This window comes from Moschus berezovskii, chromosome 23 (genome assembly GCF_049115385.1).
Source record: "Moschus berezovskii isolate FMDL1 chromosome 23, NW_MosBer_1.0, whole genome shotgun sequence".
NCBI classification, from domain to species: domain Eukaryota; kingdom Metazoa; phylum Chordata; class Mammalia; order Artiodactyla; family Moschidae; genus Moschus; species Moschus berezovskii.
Window position 1 is genome coordinate 58,813,468 of NC_142482.1, and position 21,727 is coordinate 58,835,194.

Consider the following 21,727-nt stretch of genomic DNA (forward strand, 5'->3'; position numbering starts at 1 on the left):
CAAAATTTCAAGGTGCTCCAGGAAGATAAAGAAATGAATAAATCGAAGCAGAAAGCACGTTGCAACTCGAGTCGGTCCCCGCCTCCAAAACTGCTGGCAAAACAAAACCCCCGGGAGTGGATTCAATTTGCTCCTCCCCAGCCTAAGGCCACAAGGCAAGGTCGGCAAAGTTCTGGAACCCAGGCCTCTTTTCCCCAAAGCCCTACAAGGGAAGGACTTGCAGGCGGGCAGAAAGTGGGGTGAGGGCCGAGAAATTCTCACGATTCACATGGGAGACCCGGGCTCCAGGGACCCGGTACACGTAGGTTCGTTATCTTTCTCCGCCCCCACCCGAGTGACCCCCTCTCTGGATTTCCCCGCTGACTCGGAGGCAGACCTGGCCCTCTTCCCACCGCCCTCCCCGGGGCACCCGGACCAGGGCGCCCCCGGCGCGGCTGGCCGGCGCGGGTAGGACGCGGCGCCGCCCCTCCGCGAGTCCCGGCTCGAGCGCAGCAGTCTGCGCCCGCCCTCCGCCACCCCGACACCGAGATCGTTTCTCGGGTGCATTTCAAAACCAGGAAACAAAGGGCGCAGGCGCGGGGCCACAGGTGTGCTCCCGGGCCGGGGCTGCGGCGCTGCCGATCCGAGCGGGAGGGCCGGGGGGCGCGGGAACGGGCCGCCGCCCGCGCCAGGCAACTCGGTTTAGGTGCCGACGAAGCGGAGCCTTCTCGACCCGGGACCCCCAGCGGCCGGGACGTGCAGCCTCTACACAAAAGCCCCCGCCCCCTCCCCCGGTGGCCGAGCTGCCCAGGCGCCGCTGCGGACGGGGTCTCGGGGGTGACCACGAGTTGGCGATGAGTAGTAGCTCCCGCCGAGTCCACCCCGGGCAGCCCGCAGGCTGGAGCCCCCGCTTCTGTACTGATTTGGTTACAGTTAGAGTAGTTGGCTTTGGTGGTCGCAGCCCTGTCCGCCTGATATTCCATCTGCGGCCCTAGACTAAGGCGACGCCGCGCAGGGGATAGTCCCGGGACCCACGCGCCCCACCGGCACCCTCACCGGCCGGCCGCGGGCGCGTAGGAGCGGCTCCCTCCCCAGGGCGCACGCACTCAGCCCCGTCGGCGCGCGCGCGCGGGACACGCCGATCCCGCCCCAGCGCCAGCGGGGAATGCGCGCAGGACCTCGAACTGACCGACCGTCACATTTCGGGACCTGAGTTTCGGTCACGGGTCCCTCCCGGCCCCAGGGTACCAGGGGAGGGTGGCGGCCCCGGCCCGCGCACCCGCGCGCCCTGGGCCGGCCGGGTGGCCGGCCGGGTACCCACCCGTAGCCGTCCGAGTTCTGGTCGGTGACCGTGCAGCGCCGCGAATAGTACATCCTGCTGGTGCCCCCGCCGCCGCCGCCGCCGCCACCCCCGCCGACCCCGCCGCAGGTCATCTCGTAGCGCAGGTCGGGGCCGGACTCGGCGCGGGTCATGCGGCCCAGCGTGTTGATGCGCGGGTGCGAGCCTCCGTTGCAGCTCATGTCGGCGGGTACTCGGAGCGCCGCTCAGCGCCGGGGCGGACGCGAGGGCCGGCCGGCTCGGAGAGGGCGAGGGGCTCCCGGGAGAGGCCCCACGCCGGGGCTGAGCGGGGGACGCAGAAGGATCGCGAGGACGCGCCTCTCCACTGGGGCCGTCCGGCCGCTGCGAGCGCAGCAGGCGGCTGGGGGTCGGGCGCCGGGGACGGGCCGGGAGCGGGAGCTGCGGCTCGCAGCGCGGCGAGGGCGCAGAGGAGCCGGGCCGCGGGCGGGTGGTGGTGTTGGTCGGCGGGGGCGCGAGTCTCCTCCCCGCTGGCGCCGGGCGCCGAAGCCACACCTGGCCGGTTCCTTCCCAGGGCGGGGTGCGGCCGCCGCGCCTCCCCGCCCCCCGCGGGTGTCGCCGACGCGCCCGGGCCGCCCCTCCCCACCCGCGCCGCCGGCCCGCGGCTCCGCCCTGCGCGCCGGGCCTGAGGAACGCGACCGGGCGGGGGCCCGGGACCCGAGCGCCCGGGGCGCGCGGCGGGCCGAGGGCAGGGCGCGCGCGCCGCCCGGAGCTGGCGTGGCGGGGAGGGAGACGCCCCCCAACCCTCCCGCTTTTTTGAGGAGTTTACGGCCCCCAGAGCGGAAATAAGTTGATAAATAGAAGTCATCCGATTGCACAGTTACTTATTAAACATTTACTTTTGATTATCCCTGGAAACGGTGCCGGCCAAGCCTCAGCTAGAAACTTTTCGTTGAGGACAGAACGCGTAGGTGATGAGGTTTTGTTTGGAGGCTTTTAAAAATTTTTCTTTTAGTCTGGTAATTCAGAATATTGGAGAAGTCCGTTTTCCGACGCGTGATACGAGCCCTTAGCCAGAATCATTGCTTTCCGGGGAAGTCTTCACCGTAAATAACTAATTTCTTTGGCATGAAGATAAAGAAAACACTACGGTTTCCATAGGGCACCGTAAAACTAAATTGCAGTTTCGTTCATTCTGCCTGATGATGATCAGTCATTTTAAACGAGAAATTGCAAAGACTGCCACCCTGAGACCGTTTCCAATTTTTATAAAAGAACTCGAGGACCACTCCTGTCTTGTGCGCCCCTGGGCACCGGCTCCCTGGACCCATCCTTTTAGAAACAGCTTTTCCCACAAGTCAGGGAACTTCAGCCTCCGTGAGAGCAGCAGAGAGCCCTGGACAGAGATTGTCCACTGGCTATAGATGAGTAACGCAGAACATTCCAGCAACTTGATCTAGGGCCCCTCCCAGTTAGTGCCTGAGTGTGACCCACACCGCGGTCTCTGTCACACCGTCCATAAAAAGCTGTTTTTATACTTCGGAAAAAGTGTTCAATTACTCTGTAATAAACACCATTTAAAGATCTTTATAATAAATACTTGTCAACTCTCTAAACAATGACAGTTAACTCATCTTATACATTTCTGCAATGTTTATTAACTGAAAAGAACAAAAATCAAACTATATTTGTAGGTATGTGTGTAAACTGAAAAGAACAAAAATCAAACTGTATTTGTATGTATATTTGCATGTTGTCAAGAGAATGGAAGTTCTCTAAAGATCCCATTTTATAGCACTCCAAATTACCCCTCAGTTTTTAGGCACAAATCTTGGACAGCATATCCTTTTTCTCCACCATGCACTGCAGAGTTCACCAGCCTAAGTCCAAGCAGTTGAAGAGTTGGCACACTCAGTCATTTCCAACATTTTCTTAATTTCCTCTTCTAATAAAGGCAAATGTGATAGTGTTCAAGAGAGTTCACAGACACAGATATATAGACAAGAACATTCCCCTGGAGAAGGAAATGCCAACTTGCTCCAGTATTCTTGCCTGGAAAATTCCATGGACAGTGAAGCCTGGCAGACTACAGTCCATGGGGTCGCAAAAGAGTTAGACACAATGAGTGCACACACACACACACACACACACACACACTGACAAGAACAGTGTTTCTTCCATGGGGTCGCAAAAGAGTTAGACACAACTGAGTGAACACACACACACACACACACACACTGACAAGAACAGTGTTTCTTCCATGGGGTCGCAAAAGAGTTGGACACAACTGAGTGAACACACACACACACACACACTGACAAGAACAGTGTTTCTTCTGAAACTGAATCAGTGGCCGGAAGTCAGCATCGGAACAAGTGGCTGATATCCATGGGTGGAAGGGGAGAAAACCTTTCCAGGGTATCAGTCCATAATGTATGCTGCTGCTGCTGCTGCTGCTGCTGAGTCACTTCAGTCGTGTCCGACTCTGTGTGACCCCTTAGACGGAAGCCCACCAGGCTCCCCCGTCCCTGGGATTCTCCAGGCAAGAACACTGGAGTGGGTTGCCATTTCCTTCTCCAATGTGTGAAAGTGAAAAGTGAAAGTGAAGTCGCTCAGTCGTGTCCGACCCTTAGCGACCCCATGGACTGCAGCCTACCAGGCTCCTCCATCCATGGGATTTTCTAGGCAAGAGTACTGGAGTGGCTTGCCATTGCCTTCTCCTCCGTAATGTATAAAATACCTCTATGTACCTCTTTATTCATCAAGTAGTTATAACCTCTTATACAGAAGGACCAATGCTAGACTGTGGAAAACACACAGACTGTCCTCAAAAACATTATAGTAAAACTTCAATTTTTAAAATTCAGGGATTTCTTTATTCCAATAATGTGTGGCAAGAAGATCACAGTAGAAGTCTCCTTAACCACAACACTCATCTATGAACCAGCTCCCAGTGTGGCGAAAGCTCTGCTCAACTGGGGCCAGGGAGGGAGGGTGGCGGGGGGTCCCTCTGAGAATTCACACTGGGTAGTCCATGGCACAGTGGTAAAGAATCTGCCTGCCAAAGCAGGAGACACAAAAGATGTGGGTTCAATCCCTGGATAGGCAAGATCCCCTGGAGGAGGGCATGGCAACCCACTGCAGTGTTCTTGCCTGGAGAATCCCATGGACAGAGGAGCCTGGCGGGCTACAGTCCATGGGTAACAGTCAGATCCAACTGAGCATGTACACACACAGAGAGAGTCTGGAGTCCAAGTACACACAGACCCAAGTGTCACCCAGTCTTGCAGAGCTGTTTGCAAAAGAGGGGTAGAGGTGAGGAGTGCAGCCCAGCAATTACACAGGGCTGGCTGCCTGTTGCTTCCTGGCTCACCTGACTGCTTCCTGCGTTCCTTCTGATGTTCCCAAGAACGCCACTGAAGTCCAGGTGGCCAAACATGCCAGGCCTGGGAAGACAATGCTTTCATTTACCTTTCTCTAACGAAGACAGGAGGAGGAAATAAAAGATGGACATGACCGGTGGAAGCTAGACATGCACACATTTATTGTCTAAATGGGCTGTCTCACCGGAGGCTCACAGTGAAGGCTGGGGGTCAGAAGACCACCCTCCTGATATGAGTGCTCCAATCTACTTGGTAACAGCTCTGTCTCCTCAGGTGCCAGGGGGAATTAACACCTGCCCTCCAACTTTCCAGACCTACATATGTGGGTGTTCAGTCGCTCAGTTGTGTCCAACTCTTTGCGACCCTATGAGCTGTAGCCCACCAGGTTCCTCTGTCCTTGGGATTCTCCAGGCAAGAATAATGGAGTGGGTTGCCATTTCCTCCTTCAGAGGATCTTCCCAACCCAGGGATGGAACCCACGTCTCCTTCATCTCCTGGATTGGCAGGCAGAGTCTTAACCACTGAGCCACCTGGGAAGCCCTTCCAGACCTACAGTGAGGATCAAAGGAGAGATTAAAATATGTGAACATTCTTGAAAAACATAAAAAGCAAAGGTAACACTCATTAAACCAAAAGCTCTTTGCTGGGTGTGAAATTTTAGTATGTGAAACTTTAGTCCTTCTGTTTTTACCCCACATGTGACTCAGGACAACTCCCTCTTGGAGATGTTTAGCATTCATTTAAAAAGCCAGGGCTTCCCTGGTGGTTCAGATGTAAAGAATCCACCTGCAATGCAGGAGACACAAGAGAGGCGGGTTTGATCCAGGGAAGATCCCCTGGAGAAGGGAATGGGAACCCACTGCAGTATTCTTGCCTGGAGAATCCCATGGACAGAGGAGCCTGGCGGGTTACAGTCTGTGGGGTGGCAAAGAGTCGTACACGGCTGAGAGACTAACACGCACACACACATTTAGAAAGCAGTTATAAAGCATCTACTGCAGGCTCACTACTGGTCACTCACTGTAGGATTTCATCTGCAGCAGGAAAACAAATAATTGTAATACAATATTAGGTCTGCTGTTACATGGTATGTCTTCAGAATTTCTGGGGTACAGGAAAGGGGTTAAAAAGTAGCTTTTATTCTTACAACTAGGTTGCTGAAGTTTAGAATCCAGTGTCTGGCACAGTCCTCACTAGCTGACCTGAGTAAGGTCAGCTATTTTTTCCCTTCCACTTGTAGATACGTCCCCTTGTACTGTTAGAGACACATCACTGACAAGTCACTTTCTCTCTAGCCGACCTTAAAAATGACCTTGTGGTCAGGAAACAGGCATCAGTCGTATCCTGAACATATTTTTTAAATGAAACAGATCCCCTTGATTTCAGTGAGATTAAGCAGAACCATTTACTTGCTCAAAATCCCACGGGAACTGTGTCTTATCTCTTTGGGGATAAATGATAATCCTTTACCACAGAAAAGATTTACAACTTGTGAGTTAAAATAGCTGTTCTTCCTGCCTGCCACAAAAGTAGTAGCCTTTTTCTCTTTCTTGGCCTCACCCTGAGGCTTGAGAGATCTTAGTTCCCTGAGCAGGGATCAAACCCAGATACTGGCAGTGAAAGCGCCAAGTTCTAACCATTGGACCCCTGGGGAATTCCCAGGGAAGGAGGATTTTTTAACAAATTAGAACTACAGAAACTAGGATTGGAATTGTGTATATATATATATATATAATATATATATATAAATGAAAAAATAAGATAGTTATATATAACTATAAGTTAGAATCCTCCAGCAATCATAAATCTGTGTTCTCGGTATTACAAAAAATCAGATCAATGTCTCCTATAGTTGTTGAAACTGTTCGAAATTTTAAATGAAGAAAGCCGTTTCATAAACCCACAGAAATTCCATTTCAGAAATGGGAAAATGTTTGTGAAATATATAAATTAGCCCAGAACTCCATTTGCCTTGGTTCAAGGGTCGGGGAACAGAAGAACTTTTCTGTTTATAGCGGTTTTTCGCTTTTGCCAGAGGAGGCGGGTTAACCTTGAAGAAGTTGTAGAGCTGAGAGAAACGTCTCAAATACACTTTCTGTTTCTGTACTGAGGAGTTGCCCCTTGGTTTGGGGACAGATGATATCTAACAAATTGCGTGTTTTGAGCATGTTTTTTCGACTCCCTTTAGCTGGATAGCTCAGATACTGAAAATCCATCTGTCCTTTCCTGCCGAACCTTCTTTCATTAAGAGCCCCAGGTTGCAAGATCGGGAGGCTGGAAGTTAAAGGCATGGCTGACGATATGCACAGGTATGGCTACACAGAAGACACCTACACCCTTGGCCAAGTGACTTCTAACCCACCAAGCTAAACAATAACTCACATTAATTTTCTTGGGTAAGCATACAGTCACTGAATAGGATACAGGAGCCAAATAAGCTAGCCTCCAAAATAAGCTCTCAAAGGAGTTTTCTCAGCTCACGCTTGTGAGGGACTACCGTTCTACCGTCTTGGGACTGAAACACTTACTTAAAGTTCTACAGAGTCGAGATACAGATAATGAGCCACAAGCACCACACGGATATATAATGTGCTGAGAGCTCCGTGAAGAAAAGTATGAATAGCTACTCAATATCACCAATTCAGTGGACGTGAATTTAAGCAAACTCCAGGAGACAGTGGAGGACAGAGGAGCCGGGCCTGCTGCAGTCCCTGGGGTCGCCAAGAGTCGGCCATGACTCAGCGACTGAACAACAGCAACACTCAGCCTGTACTGACAGAATTCAAAAATGTATGTTCCACAGAGGATTTCAGAAACGAGGTCTGCTTTGCACAACATTTATCCCAGGTGCTTTCAAAACTTTGAGAGCCTCAGAGCTCTCTGTCAAAGAAACCCTGTGAGGAGAGCCAGCAGCTGGCTGGGTCGTGGTGGGGCCAGGCTGGCCATAGCCTGCTGGGATCACAGTCCTACCCACTGCGTTCCCTTGACATGAGAGCCTATAAACCGAAAACCGCGAGTTAGTGACAGGGAACAGTGAGTCCCAGAGAGGTTAAGAAGCCTCCTTGAGTTACTTAATACGTAAAATGTCAGAATTCTGTTTCCAGTCTCATGCCCTTTCCACAAGGTCAAAATTCCTGTCCAATCAGGCATGAAAGAACATCTTTCTGAGCAACGAATGGTGTTAGTTTGAAACCAAAAACTATCAACTCTTATTTTCCTACACTAGACATAAGATGTTTGGAAAGGCAGTGACGACAAAGTAATCAGCATGGTTTGCAGAAGCTCCATCAAAAAGACTACTCATCATTTTTAACCATATTCCTGAAGGTGAGCTGGTTGTCTTGCCTGACATCCGCAAGTCACAGGCCATGGTTTCGTTTTGGTTTGGTTGTACTGTTGTTGGCGTTTAATATAGCCTCCATCTTTTAGGAAAAGTGAAACTAGAGATTCATACACAAACAGCGTAAAGTCAGAATGGAAATGAAGCCATAAATGATCTGACACCTAACTTTGGGTAGAGTCGAGGGCAAACCAAATGTCACCTACTGTCTGAAGTGACCATCTTTCCAAACTGTAGACATTCACAGGCAAGTTCCTCCAACCATTATCACTTTATCATCATGAGGAATTTATTGCATATACCTTGTTTCTCTGCTGCAGAGAGAAGTGTCCACATAAGGGAGTTTAAAGAATAAGTTCCTTAAAATAATAATAGTAAAACACACAAGGAGCTACATTCAATGTCCTGTGACAAATCATACTGGAAAAGAATATGAAAAAGAATATATATGTATAGCTGAGCCACTTGGCTATATAGAAATTCAGTTCAGTTCAGTTCAGTCGCTCAGTCATGTCCAACTCTCCGCGACCCCATGAATCACAGCACGCCAGGCCTCCCTGTCCATCACCAACTCCCGGAGTTCACTCAAACTCATGTCCACAGAGTTGGTGATGCCATCCAGCCATCTCATTCTCGGTCTTCCCCTTCTCCTCCCGCCCCCAACCTTTCCCAGCATCAGAGTCTTTTCCAGTGAGTCAACTCGTCGCATGAGGTGGCCAAAGTATTGCAGCTTCAGCTTTAGCATCAGTCCTTCCAATGAACACCCAGGACTGATCTCCCTCAGAATGGACTGGTTGGATCTCCTTGCAGTCCAAGGGACTCTCAAGAGTCTTCTCCAACACCACAGTTCAAAAGCATCAATTCTTCGGCGATCAGCTTTCTTCACAGTCCAACTCTCACATCCATACATGACCACGGGAAAAACCATAGCCTTGACTAGACGGACCTTTGTTGGCAAAGTAATGTCTCTGCTTTTTAATATACTATCAAGGTTGGTCATAACTTTCCTTCCAAGGAGTAAGCGTCTTTTAATTTCATGGCTGCAATCAGCATCTGCAGTGATTTTGGAGCCCCAAAAAATAAAGTCTGACACTGTTTCCACTGTTTTTCCATCTATTTCCCATGCAGTGATGGGACCAGATGCCATGTATAGAAATTAACATAACATTATAAATCAGCATTCTTCAATAAAACTTTAAAACTAAAAATTACTATCACAAAATAAATTTTTAAAAATTCCTGTCTTCAATTATGTTGACAACTAAAGCAGCTAAAGCAGGAGACAGAATATGAAACAGAAGTCAACTGGTAGTATTATAAAAACCCAGAAAGTGGGAATCTAAATAGAGCAGGAGCTAGGGGAGGGAAAAAAAAAACCATCCTCAGCTTTAACTGATTCTCCTAACATCTAAGGTTGCTGCTGCTGCTGCTAAGTCGCTTCAGTCAACATCCAAGGTTATGATAGTTTAATTTTGTCACAGACTTGGAAAGATTATAGACCATCAGGAAGAAACACTTTGAACTCCTGATTATACACAGTGGAAAGAGGCCATGAGAATTTACACTTCTTGCCCAGCTCTCAGCCTGTGAGGGCAGACCTCGATGTGAGCAGAAAGCTTGCTATAGAAGGATGAGTCTAAAATTGGGGCTCCCCCACCCTTCGATCATAACAGTGTGTATGTCTGCTCTAGGATACTCAGAAAAAGTAGAAGGGAACATAGAACAGGTAAGAAAATTTCACCTAAAATATATAATCCAGACCAAAGCAATCAAGCTAAACAATTTTTGTAGATTTTCTTCTAGTTTTTTTTCCTATATATATATATATTTATATATATATATTTTTTCACCAAACTGATGTCAGATTCCCTATACAGATTCATTTCCAATTTCTTAATTTAGCATTATGTCATTAGCATTTTCCAACCTCATTTAAAATGTCTTGTTAGTATTGCTTTTTTTTTAAGGGTATTATTCTGTTGTTGTTTTAAAAAGTCTTCTTTAAAGTGGTAAGGGGCAATTGCTCGATCTTTCTATACAACACACCTCTGTTCTAGAACTTTCACATTAATGGCAAACAGCATTCCCTGTGGATGAGAAACAAGAGAGGGTGAGGCAGGGCTGGAGCAGGGAGCAATCCAAGGAAGGTGGTTATGACCATCCCCAAAGGTGTGTAAGGGAAACAGTCCTGCCCCGAGGGATGCAGGGAAGTGCGTGGAGGGTCTTCCCAGCGATCCTTCCTTAGCCCTTGCTTCCCTTTAGCAAGAGCTGGGCTCAACAAAAAGTCATCCAAAATCGAGAGGAGACTATGGAGGGGTGTTTCTGCTGCCATGAATCAATGCCCTTGACATCCAGCCTAACTTAATTTGTGCTTCTCTTTTTACAGATTTGCAGAATTTAACCTGAAACATTTAAACCTTGCTGACATCAGCCAGAAACATTTCACATTCAGGAAAAAGTTATAGCACAGTTCGGAGGCAGTTTCAGCAACCCCTGAAGCTGTTCGGTCTTGCAGAGGTGGGTGTGGAGAGCTACGCGTCATTCCCGTGAAACCTGTCTGACGGCCCCTGGGAGTTGTAACCACTTAGCAATTTGGCTCCGGGTGGAATCAAGCAAAGCACCTGGAGTCCTTTCCCACCCTGGCCCTCGGAAGGGATGTCATCTGTCATCTCTGAACAAGCTTTTGTTTTTCTTTACTGAATAAGGCAAAAACTAATCTCTCAATTTAAAATCCGAATTACTGTATTCCTAAAACAAAAGTAGTATTCCTGTTTAATGTATTCCTGAGAAAATATGTAACACACAAAAGAAGGGTTTTAAAACCCCTTTTTAACTACAGAGGAACTTGACTTGTAAGAGGCACTTACATTAATATTAAATACACTTTGATCTCAGAGTTATCATTAAAAATACATGTTAAGAAAATGGTGTGTAAATCTAAAATTTTTTAAAAATTTGAAGAAAATGAGAGTGCTTGCATAGACTGAAGGGAAAATGTAAAGTAAAAAAGGCAATTTTTAAGTCAAATGGTCAGATTTTTTACATTAAAATTCTAATTTTTTACATTAAAAATGGTAAGATTTTTTACATTAAAAAATATGATTACAAGACATATAAGCTTAAAATATAGATGTTATCACTGGAAGATCTATTTGTTAGAATATACATTTCTAGTCATAGATCTTTTAAATAAACGTGTGCAATTTTTAAAGAAAAATGTAGCTTTTGTACCTGGTTTTGAAAATAAAAGTGAGGTCCTTAACACTTGAGTCTTAAAAGTCTGATATTTATTAGCATGCCAAAAAAACAATTATAACTCAATTCATTTCTGCAGCACTTACAGATTTTTTTCATTTTAAAAACTTTAAAAATACGATAATATAAAACTCACCCTTTACATTGTTTTTAAGTATATATAGTTCAGTGGCATTTAGTACATTCACAAAGGTGTTCGACCATCACCACCATCCATCTCAGTTCTCCCATCTTCTCACAGAGACGGTCCTCGTACATGGAAAACGAACTTACGGTTGCCAAAGGAGAAGGAGGGGGAATAAATTAGGAACATGAAGGGAGGGGGTGACTGAGGCTGAGACGGTTGGATGGCATCACTGGCTCAATGGACCTGGGTCTGAGCAGGTTCCGAGAGATAGTGAATGACAGGGAAGCCTGGTGGACTGGGGTCGCAAAGAGTTGGACACTTAGCAACTGAACAACCTCAACCACGACAATGGGATTAACAGATAACACACTGCTATACATAAAATAGATAAGCAACAGGATTTACTGCATAGCACAGGGCACTATATTCGTTAGAAGAACCTATAACAAAAAAGAATCTGAAAAACACACGTGTAAAACTGAACCGCAGCGTCGCTATATACCTGAAACCAATACTATAAATCAACAATACTTCAATTAAAACAAGAAAGTTGATAAAAAAGTAAATCAAAAGTCCTCATCGCAAGAAAAAAAAATGTTTTTGTAACTATGTATGGGGAGAGATATTAACTAGGCCTACTATGTGTGGTGATCATTTCAGAGTATATACAAATATTGAATCATTATGTTACATGCCTGAAACTAATATAATGTTTTGTGTCAATTATACCTCAATAAAAGTATTACAGTTTTTCTTCAAAAAGATATTGCAGCCTCAAAATATTTTTAAAAACGGAGATAACAAGAGAAAGAAAGGGAGAAATCCTTCCTGGAATTTTCTGACTTGCTCTAATCTGGGTCCACTGCTCTCCAGACCTGCTCCTCCACTGTTGAGGGGAAGTTCCATCCTCCCGCTAAGGGTCCCCGTTGCCTGTTGAGGGGTGGCTAGACCCTGTGTTCAGGATTCCCGTGCCTTTCTCTCTCTTGGTTCACTCCCTCATTTTGATCCCACACATCTGCCACCTACTTTACTGACAAGTGCCTGGGAGATAAATTTTTTGAGAATTTGTGTGTCCCAAAGCATTCTTTTCCCATTACTACACATACTTAGCTGATAATTTGGTTGGGTATGGAAATCTAGGACAGTAATAATTTTCCCTCTGATTGTTGGAAGTCTTGCTCCATTGTCTGCTATTTGTGGAACTGTGGTCAAGGTGGCCAAAGCCACTCAGGTTCTTTGTACATTTTATGAAACCTTCAGTTATCAGGATGTTCTATCATTTTCCGAACACAAAACTGGCAGAAAGCCTTCCCGGTTGGCTCTGCGGTAAAGAATCCATCTGACACAGGTTTGACCCAGGAAGATCCCACATGCCTCGAGCAAATAAACCTATGTGGTGCAACTACCGAGCCTGTGCTCTAGAGGTTGGGAGCCACAACTACGGAGGCCCACAGACCCTGGAGCCCGTGCTCCTCAACAAGAGAGTAGGCCCTGCTCGCTGCAACTAGAGATAAGCCCACGCAGCAACAAGGGCCCACCACAGCCAAAAATCAGCTCAGTCCAGTCGCTCAGTCATGTCCGACTCTTTGCGACCACATGGACTGCAGCACGCCAGGCCTCCCTGTCCATCACCAACTCCCAAAGCTTGCTCAAACTGACGTCCATTAAGTTGGTGATGCTATCCAACCACCTCATCCTCTGTCGTCCCCTTCTCCTCCTGCCTTCGATCTTTCCCAGGATCAGGGTCTTTTCCAATGAGCCAAAAGTAAAAATAAATAAATAAATAAAATTATTAAAAAAAAAAAAAAACTTGCAGGGGAGGCGGGTTCAACCTAAACGTCCTTCTTGCATTTCCCCAGTGCAGGAGAAAACGAGTATATTATGGCTGGCAGAGAGTTTTGTGGCAATAAAATCAGCAGTCAGTAAACATGGCGGTGATAGGAAGAAAATGAAAGTGGGGCTTTTTCAATTTCATAAATATGGTCCATGAATGAATGGACTCCCCTTAAGAATAGGGGAAAGGAAGGCCCTTTTCTTTCTTTTCTTCTTTCTTTTTTTCTCTCTTTCACCTGTATCCCTTTCCAGAAATGGTTCCTTCATCTGGAGGAGTAACTTCCTCTACAGACAGACCTCTGTCCTGAAAACGAAACACAGGCAGGCAGTCCGCTCCAGCGCCAGCTCCAGGCTCCACCTGCTTCCTCCTACTCGGGGGGGGGGGGGGGACGGAGAGTGAGGAGGGGCGGCCCCGGGCCAGCCCACGCGACAAGGAGGCGGGGCCGCACCCGGCTCCTCCCACCCGCCTCCGGCTCCCCTGCATCCCTCCGTCAGCCCTGCGTCCCCACCCCGAGGAGCTCCCCCTGCACCGAGACCAGTGCACCTTCCTCCTTGCAGCTGAGTCTCTCTTGCCGGCAATTTAGCTGCTCGGTTCAGTGTTCCTCTCTTGGAGTAACCCATCTCCCAACCCCCGCAATCGAACTACTGCTTTATCTTCCCAAGTCTCCAAGAGGAAAAAGCCGGCCCGGACCTCAAATCACGTCTCTTCTGTGACTCTGCTGATGCCTCGTCTTCCATGTTCCTTGGGGATCCGACCCTCCAATTTCAGTGTGTCGCCTCTGTAGCGAAACATTCACCTGCCATGGTTTTTAAAATGTCATCTTGTCCATCTCAGAATCATCAGTACGCATGTTGGCAAATGGTTTAAATGACCACAGGAAGAATTCATAGAGACAAGATAACACAGAGAGACAGTCAGGCTCTCCTTAATCATCTCTACTTTATTATTTCCTTTGCTGTTGTTTAGTTGCTAAGTCATGTCTGACTCTTGCCTTATCATGGACCACAGCCCACCAGGCTCCTCTGTCCATGAGATTCTTGTTCGAGGCAAGAATACTGGAGGGGGTTGCCATTTCCTTCTCCAGGGGATCTTCCAGACCCAGGGATCGAACCCGTGTTTCCTGCATTGGCAAGCGGGTTCTTTACCACTGAGCCACCAGGGAAGCCCCATTGTCTCTTTTATTATGCTATTAAACTGTCTCTATTTCCACAGTTGTTACTAAGATCATGGCATCTGGCCCCGTCACTTCATGACAGATAGATGTGGAAACAAAGAAACAGTGAGAGACTTTATTTTCTTGGGCTCCAAAATCACTGCAGATGGTGACTGCAGCCGTGAAATTAAAAGACGCTTGCTCCTTGGAAGAAAAGCTATGACCAACCTGGACAGCATATTAAAAATCAGAGACATTACTTTGCCAACAAAGGTCCATCTAGTCAAAGCTATGGTTTTTCCAGTGGTCGTGTATGGATGTGAGAGTTGGACTATAAAGGAAGCTGAGTGCTGAAGAATTGATGTTTTTAAGTGTGGTGTTGGAGAAGACTCTTGAGAGTCCCTTGGACAACAAGGAGATACAACAAGTCCATCCTAAAGGAAATCAGTCCTGAATATTCATTGGAGGGACTGTTGCCAAAGCTGAAACTCCAATACTTTGGCTACTTGATGTGAAGAACAGACTCATTGGAAAAGACCCTGATGCTGGGAAAGATTGAGGGCAGGAGGAGAAGGGGACGACAGAGGATGAGATGGTTGGATGGCATCACCAACTCAATGGACATGGGTTTGGGTGAACTCCAGGAGTTGGTGATGGACAGGGAGGCCTGGCGTGCTGCGGTCCATGGGGTGGCAAAGAGTTGGACACGACTGAGCGACTGAACTGACCGACTGACTGTACTGGTCAGGGACTCCGTCTGCTCAGAATGGACACGTGATGTGGATGTCACTTTCCTGCTCCAGACTAACCTTCCGAAAGTTTCCCCGCTCACCTTACTCACCATCTCAACATCACACCGACTCCCCGCTGGCAGCAGACAAGACGCACACTCCCAGCCTGAGCATCCGGAGCCCTGCACAGCCGCACCCCAACCTACCATCTACCCAGCTTGCACTTTTCTGCTTCTGTGCTTCGATTCCTGCCCATCCCCCAGGGCAACTCAGCCACCTTCTCTGTGCATTCTGCTAGAGGCGTCTTAAGTCTTGCTTCTCTATGAGACCCTCCCAGCTCACATGGCTCATTAATAAAATTCATCCTGCGATGTTTCCATCCTTTCATTCAGCAAACATTTTCTTTTAATACCTATTATGAGTCAGGCATTGTGCTGGGTTCTGGGGAAGCATAAATAAATGTCATCCTTTCAATGCTGATGGGATTGACAATCCAATAAAACAAATAATAGCCACCATTTAGCTTGCACACACCATGTCCCAGGTGTAGTACAAAGCATTTAGAACACATTGTCATAAATCATCTTCACAATAACACTGTGAGGGAGGTATTACAATCCTGATTTTATTGACGACAGAACAGGGGCTCACCAGGGTCAGGTAATCAGATCATGGTCACTCCAGCTGTAATTAGCAGAGTCTATAAAAACCCGCCCTAACGTCCAGACTCCTCGGTGGCACTGTCTCTCCTCTTTCTGCCTCATTCCCCTCTTCCCACTCTTTCCTCTGAGCTCAAAGCCTTTGATAATTGATCAAATACCACATGTTTTCTCTCTGCATCTTCTTAACTTTTACGCTTATGTGCTTAACTTGTATTTCCCCAGCTAGACAGAAGGAGTGGGGAAAGGATGCAGTCAAGAATAATGCAACGGGGACTTCCCTCATGGTCCAGGGGTTAAGAATCACCCTTGCAATGCAGGGGATGTGGGTTCAATCCCTGGTCAGGGAACTAAGATCCCACATGCTGTGGAGCATCTAAGCCCACATGCTTCAACTACTGAGCTAGAGTGCCACAAAAAAAGAATATTTTGACTTTTACAGAAAAAGACTCAAAGATCCCAGTGACAGCAGCTTTGCAATGACGACACCTCCAATGTTTTATGCAGTATGGAAGAAGTTATCCATGAGTTAAACATGTTAGCAGTCTTGCTAACACTCTCAAACTGTGACCCCCAAACTTTTAAATTATGAGGACTACTTTATTATTAAAAATTGCAAATCTGCACATAAGCAAAATCATGCTTCTTTTAGCAACCTACAGAGGAAGTACATAATGAGAAACACTGCCATGAATATAACAGGGTTTTGAAACAAATTGATGTTTTATGAATCCCAATCACATCTTCCTACTTTTGAAAAATAGTACAGATAGATGTGGGCTTCCCTAGTGGCTCAGTGGTAAAGAATCCGCCTGCCAATGTAGGAGACGCAGGAGACTTAGATTCAGTCCCTGGGTTGGGAAGATCCCCTGGAGAAGGAAATTGCTACCCACTCCAGTATCCTTGCCAGGAAATTCCATGGACAGCAGAATCTGGTGGGCTACAGTCCCTGGGGTCGCAAAGAGTCAGACGAGTCGGACATGACTGAGAAATTCAACAATAACAACGCATAGATGTAAAACGTGATTTATGCAGCTATGGATAACACGGGAAAACCCACAACAAGAGCCCTCTCCTCCTCAGGCATCCATGCCCCCAGAGACTAGAAAGCATTGACCTGTGAGTTTGCTGACCCTGAGTTGAGAGCAGGCAGGGTGAAGGCACCTTGAAAAGGGGCCCTCGTCCCTTCTGGGTCTAGAATTCCCTATGGGAAGGAGTGCTAATTTGGGGCAGAGCTCTGATACTGATGTCTCTTCTGTATTCAACAAGGATACAATATGGGGGCTTGTGGGGTTGGGGGTGGCATCTCAGCCCACAGACGACACAGTATAATTACTGCAGGTGACAAAGGGATTACCAGTAGTGGGTTCCATTGGATAAACTAAATTCCATTGAGCCAGTTCATTTGACCTGCCTCTTCCCTCTCTGTAGTCCAGGCCTCAGAGGAATCCGAGCTGACAGGTATGAGTTCTGTCAGCTGGAAATGAGCCAACGGTCAACTGCTAACAGGCTGTGTGCCACCGGAAGAAGAGAATCACCTCCGCCCCGTGCCCTTGGGCGAAACTCTTATTGTCCCTCTTCTTTGTGGCCACGAACCTGCAGGAAATCATTTGACACACACAACTGACAACTTATTGCACAACTCGAAAAGACTATTCAATACGTTTTTCTTATACTTACTGAATACTTCCTTGAAGAGCTCTAGATATTCTTCTGACGTGAGACTTTTTTTTTTTAAACCAGAACCTTGTTTTTGTTTTGGCCGAGCCATAAGCATGTGGGACCTTAGTACCCTACCCAGGGATTGAACCCACAACCTCTGCATTGGAAGTGCAGAGCCTTAACCACTGGACCGCCAGCAAGTCTCACAGCAACACGTAGATGTCGGTGGGTGATTCTCACTCTTGCTGTAGAGCTGAAAGGACAGAGGTCGACTAAATGTGAGCCAGCCGTTACCTCCAGGGAGGCAAGCCCTGGAGGATGGCAACGCGTTGTTGTTAATTAACCACCAAAGAGATTGGGTTTAATTTATAAAGTAATAATGAACTGGATTTATGACAATCTAACCAATCCAGAATTTGTCCTGATTTATTATAGAGAAACATGCACAAGACTCTTATCTTTATCTGCAAATGCATTCAGTCTGCTATAATATACAAGGCATCATTAAAAGCACCAATATTCTATTTTAGGAAATCAAGAGTTTCTTGTACACCTAATTTCCTGATGTAGATCATACGTAAGTCTGTGCACACCTGCGTGCTGTGTCATGTCCGACTCTTTGCAACCCCATGAACTGTAACCCACCAGACTCCTCTGTCCGTGGGATTACCCAGGCAAGAACGCTGGAGGGGGTTGCTGTGCCTCTTCCAGGGGGATCTTCCCAACTCAGAGATCGAACCCACATCTCCTGCCTCTCTTGCATTGCAGGCAGATGCTTTACCGCTGAGCTACCAGGGAAGAGCAAAGGGTTTTGAGCCAGCCAGAAGGTGAACCTAGAATCTTCTGATCCATGGTCAGATGCATTATGTATTTCGAGGTCTCCCTGGGTGTAAAGTACAGAGCTCCTCCTTAGAAAATCCAGCCTCTAACACAAAGACTGGCTCATAAAAGGACTCAGGAAATGAATGAATGAGTTAATAACATGGCACCTGTGCCTTCAGCAAACAAATGTATAACCACAGATCCCCTCATTCATGGGAAACTCAGGCCTGACCCTCAGGCTGGTCACACTTGCTAATGGTTGGTTTTACTATCTGTTTTTCCCCTTCCAGGTCTGGATTTCCTAGTCTTTATATCAAAAGCACAAGTGAAAAAGGTATCCTCTGAACCTATGTGTGATGACTTACGTGTGATGAAAGTTATGCCTTTTGTGTGATAAACAGTAAAACCAGTTGATGGCAGTGTGTGTGGTGGTGATGAATACCGGAGAGCAGGCTTTGTTGGGGAGGGTCTGTGTGCTAGAGGAGCACAGAGTGGAGAAGGTGGTCTTCTGAGGACAGAAAAAGGAAAACAAGAAATCAAAACAGAAAGAAAGGGTATCTGTGTGCACGCTCAATGCGAGTGCATTTGTGAGTACACTTGCATGCATGGCCTGCAAGGGCACAAAATTTGCAAACATATTTGGCTTGAATTTGACCCACAAATAATCCGTGAAAGGCACCAGCTGCCTGGAGACGTTCACAGCACATCTTGCTTCCTCCATGACAAAAGGATTAAACAAAAAGACTGACCTCACCTATGGGAAAGATGCTACATCTGTGATCGCCATCGCTTTGCGTCAGGCCGGTGGGAAATGCTGAAGCAAAATAGCATCTTTAGAATTATGATCGCTGACATTACAAAAAAAGGGGGGGCCTCCCTGGTGGCTCAGATGATAAAGAATCCGCCTATAATGTGGGAGACCTGGGTTCGATCCCTGGGTTGGGAAGATCCCCTGGAGGAGGGCATGGCAACCCACTCCAGTATTCGTGCCTGGAGACTCCCCATGGACAGAAGAGCCTGGAGGGCTGCAGTCCATGGGGTCGCAGAGAGTCGGACACGACTGAGCGACCGAGCACAGCAGAGCCCAGTGGTTTGGTGTTAGAGTGGTGGTAGTGCTTACCTTGGGTGGGAAGTAACTAGGGGCTTTCTGAGGTGAAGGTAAGGTTCCGTTTCTCGACCTGGAGATACAGTGTGTGCCTGCGTATGAAAATTCACACATCTATATACTCATGATTTGCACGTATTGATGTTTGTATGGGGGCTTCCCAGCTGGCGCTAGTGGTAAAGAACCTGCTTGCAAATGCAAGAGACTTAATAGATGCAGGTTCGATCCCTGAGTTGGGAAGATCCCCTGGAGAAGGGCTTGACAACCCACTCCAGTATTCTTGCCTGGAGAATCCCTTGGACCGAGGAGCCTAGCAGGCTACGGTCGATGGGGTCACAAAGAGTCAGACATGACTGAGTGACTTAGCATGCATGCACAATGTGTGTACATTACACTCGAAAATTGACTGAAAATGCCTACACAGAAATGTCAAGGCTATTTCATTAGCAATTGAACCTGAATAAAAGAAGCAATTTCAAAGCTTTATACATTTTCTCTAAAGAAGGTGACTGGTGGTTAGAAACCAACAATCAAAGGTCGAGTGTGTCTTCATGAGGCAAGTGTTTGGAGCTTCCCCAGGAGGAGAAGAGGGAGCACGGCCTGCCTTATTAAAGTGGAGCTGCACTTTCTGTGGAGCCCAAACCGATCAGCCAGATAAACGTCTAGGCTCTGCAGGTCACACAGTCATCTAGCCTGTACTTTCCTGATTGTTTTCTTCTCTGGTGTGATTAAAGGCCTTATTCACCTGCTGGTAAACAGTGAATACAGAATAGTGGCCCTTAATCAAGGTCATGGGTCACCTAAGTGGGTGGCTCAGTGGGTGTGTCTATGGGGCTGAGCGCCTGGTGGTTCAGCAGGGTGACCAGCTGCCTCCCCACCACGTTCTTGCTCAGAAGGAAACGCCCCTCTCCTTCTCCATCAGCACTTCTGGAGGAAGAAGGCAAACCTTCAGGTCCGGGCTTCAGGTCCCTGCATACTGGGCCTTCAGGTTTGGCTGCCACCCCTCTCCTAATCCCCACCACCCCCGGCAGGACCGTAAGAACCATTAGCTCCCAAAGCCTTCTCTTCCACCATCTACCTTGTTTTCTCCAATTTCAAGAATTGGCAGAAGGGACAAGTTATTCCCATTTAGGAAAAAAACCCAAAAACCTCTTAAAGGCTTTTTGTCATTTTTTCATACTCCGCACTGAAAGTCTTTGCATCACTGCATGAAAAAGCAGTGAGATTTTCAAGTTGAATGTATCTGAATTCCACAACAGGACACCCCACTGCCTGCCCAGAGACAATCCCATCTCTGTCGCCAATACACCTATGACACAGGATTGGTACCTGAAGTCACCATGCTGTACATTAGATTCCCAGAATTCATCTTATACCTGGGGTTTGCACCCTCAGTAAAAGCTCCCCGTTTCCCCCCATTCCTCAGTCCCCAGGAACCACCATGCCTCAGTCCCTGGTAACCGCCACACTACTGTTTCTCTAAGTCACCACGCTACTGTGTTTCTCTGAGTTTGTTTTTTAAGATCCCACAGATAAGCAAGATGACACAATATTTGTCTGACTTATTGCACTTAGCAGAACGCCCTCAAGGTCCTTTGAGAGCCTGGTTTTTGGTGTGTGTGTGTGGATTGCGCTGGGTCTCAGATTCGGCAGGCAGGATCTTCCTTGAATCATATGGGTCTTTTCTTGGGGCCCATGGACTCTCTAGTTGTGCCATGCATGGGTTGAGTTGCTCTGAGACATGTGGGATCTTAGTTCCCGGCCAGGGACTGAACCCAAGTCCCCTGCCCTGAAAGGAGAATTCTTAACCAATGGACCACCACTGAAGTCCCAAGAGTCTCTTTTAAAGAACAATTTATTGCCGAACTTTAAGCTGGAAAGTCAACAGAATAACTGGAAGAATTATAATTACATTGCCTTAAAATGTATCAATACTTATATTAAGAACCATATAGAAATTGATCATCATGCTATATGCTGATACCAAATGAAAACCAATAAGACACCAATTAAAGAATAAAGTCTGAAAACACAAGGCCTGGGAGAAATCACAGAAAGGCAGATCTGGGCTCCTGACCGGAGAGGTTCAGGAACTTGTACAACATCACACAGCAAAACGTGAGTCATGATCTTTGGGGTCCTTCCCACCGAGCCCAGGGCTGTGTCCATTCCCCCACGTGGCCTCCTGGAGGTAACTCATCATCTTACAGTCATGCATGGCTTGCAAAGCCAAAGAGCCCAAAATGGGTTCAAATCTAGATTTTCTCATTCGCTAGATCGCCGATGGCAATGGTTCCCACACACGCTCTGTATCAGGTCATCTGAAGGAGCTGGGAAAACATACAGTTTCCTGGACTCCTTTTCCATGGATTCTGACTCA

General features: G+C 47.4%; 1 protein-coding gene across 2 annotated transcripts in view; it reads right to left on the reverse strand.

The window, feature by feature from the left end:
- Positions 1-1,812, reverse strand: part of DSP (desmoplakin) — a 44,320-nt gene extending 42,508 nt beyond the window's left edge. For both annotated transcript variants that reach the window (XM_088831401.1, XM_055406167.2), the window contains exon 1: positions 1,301-1,812. In XM_088831401.1, coding sequence (XP_088687527.1) covers positions 1,301-1,500 — 200 coding nt within the window. In that variant the 5' untranslated portion in view covers positions 1,501-1,812. The remainder of the gene's footprint in view (positions 1-1,300) is intronic.
- Between the last annotated feature and the right edge of the window lie 19,915 nt (positions 1,813-21,727).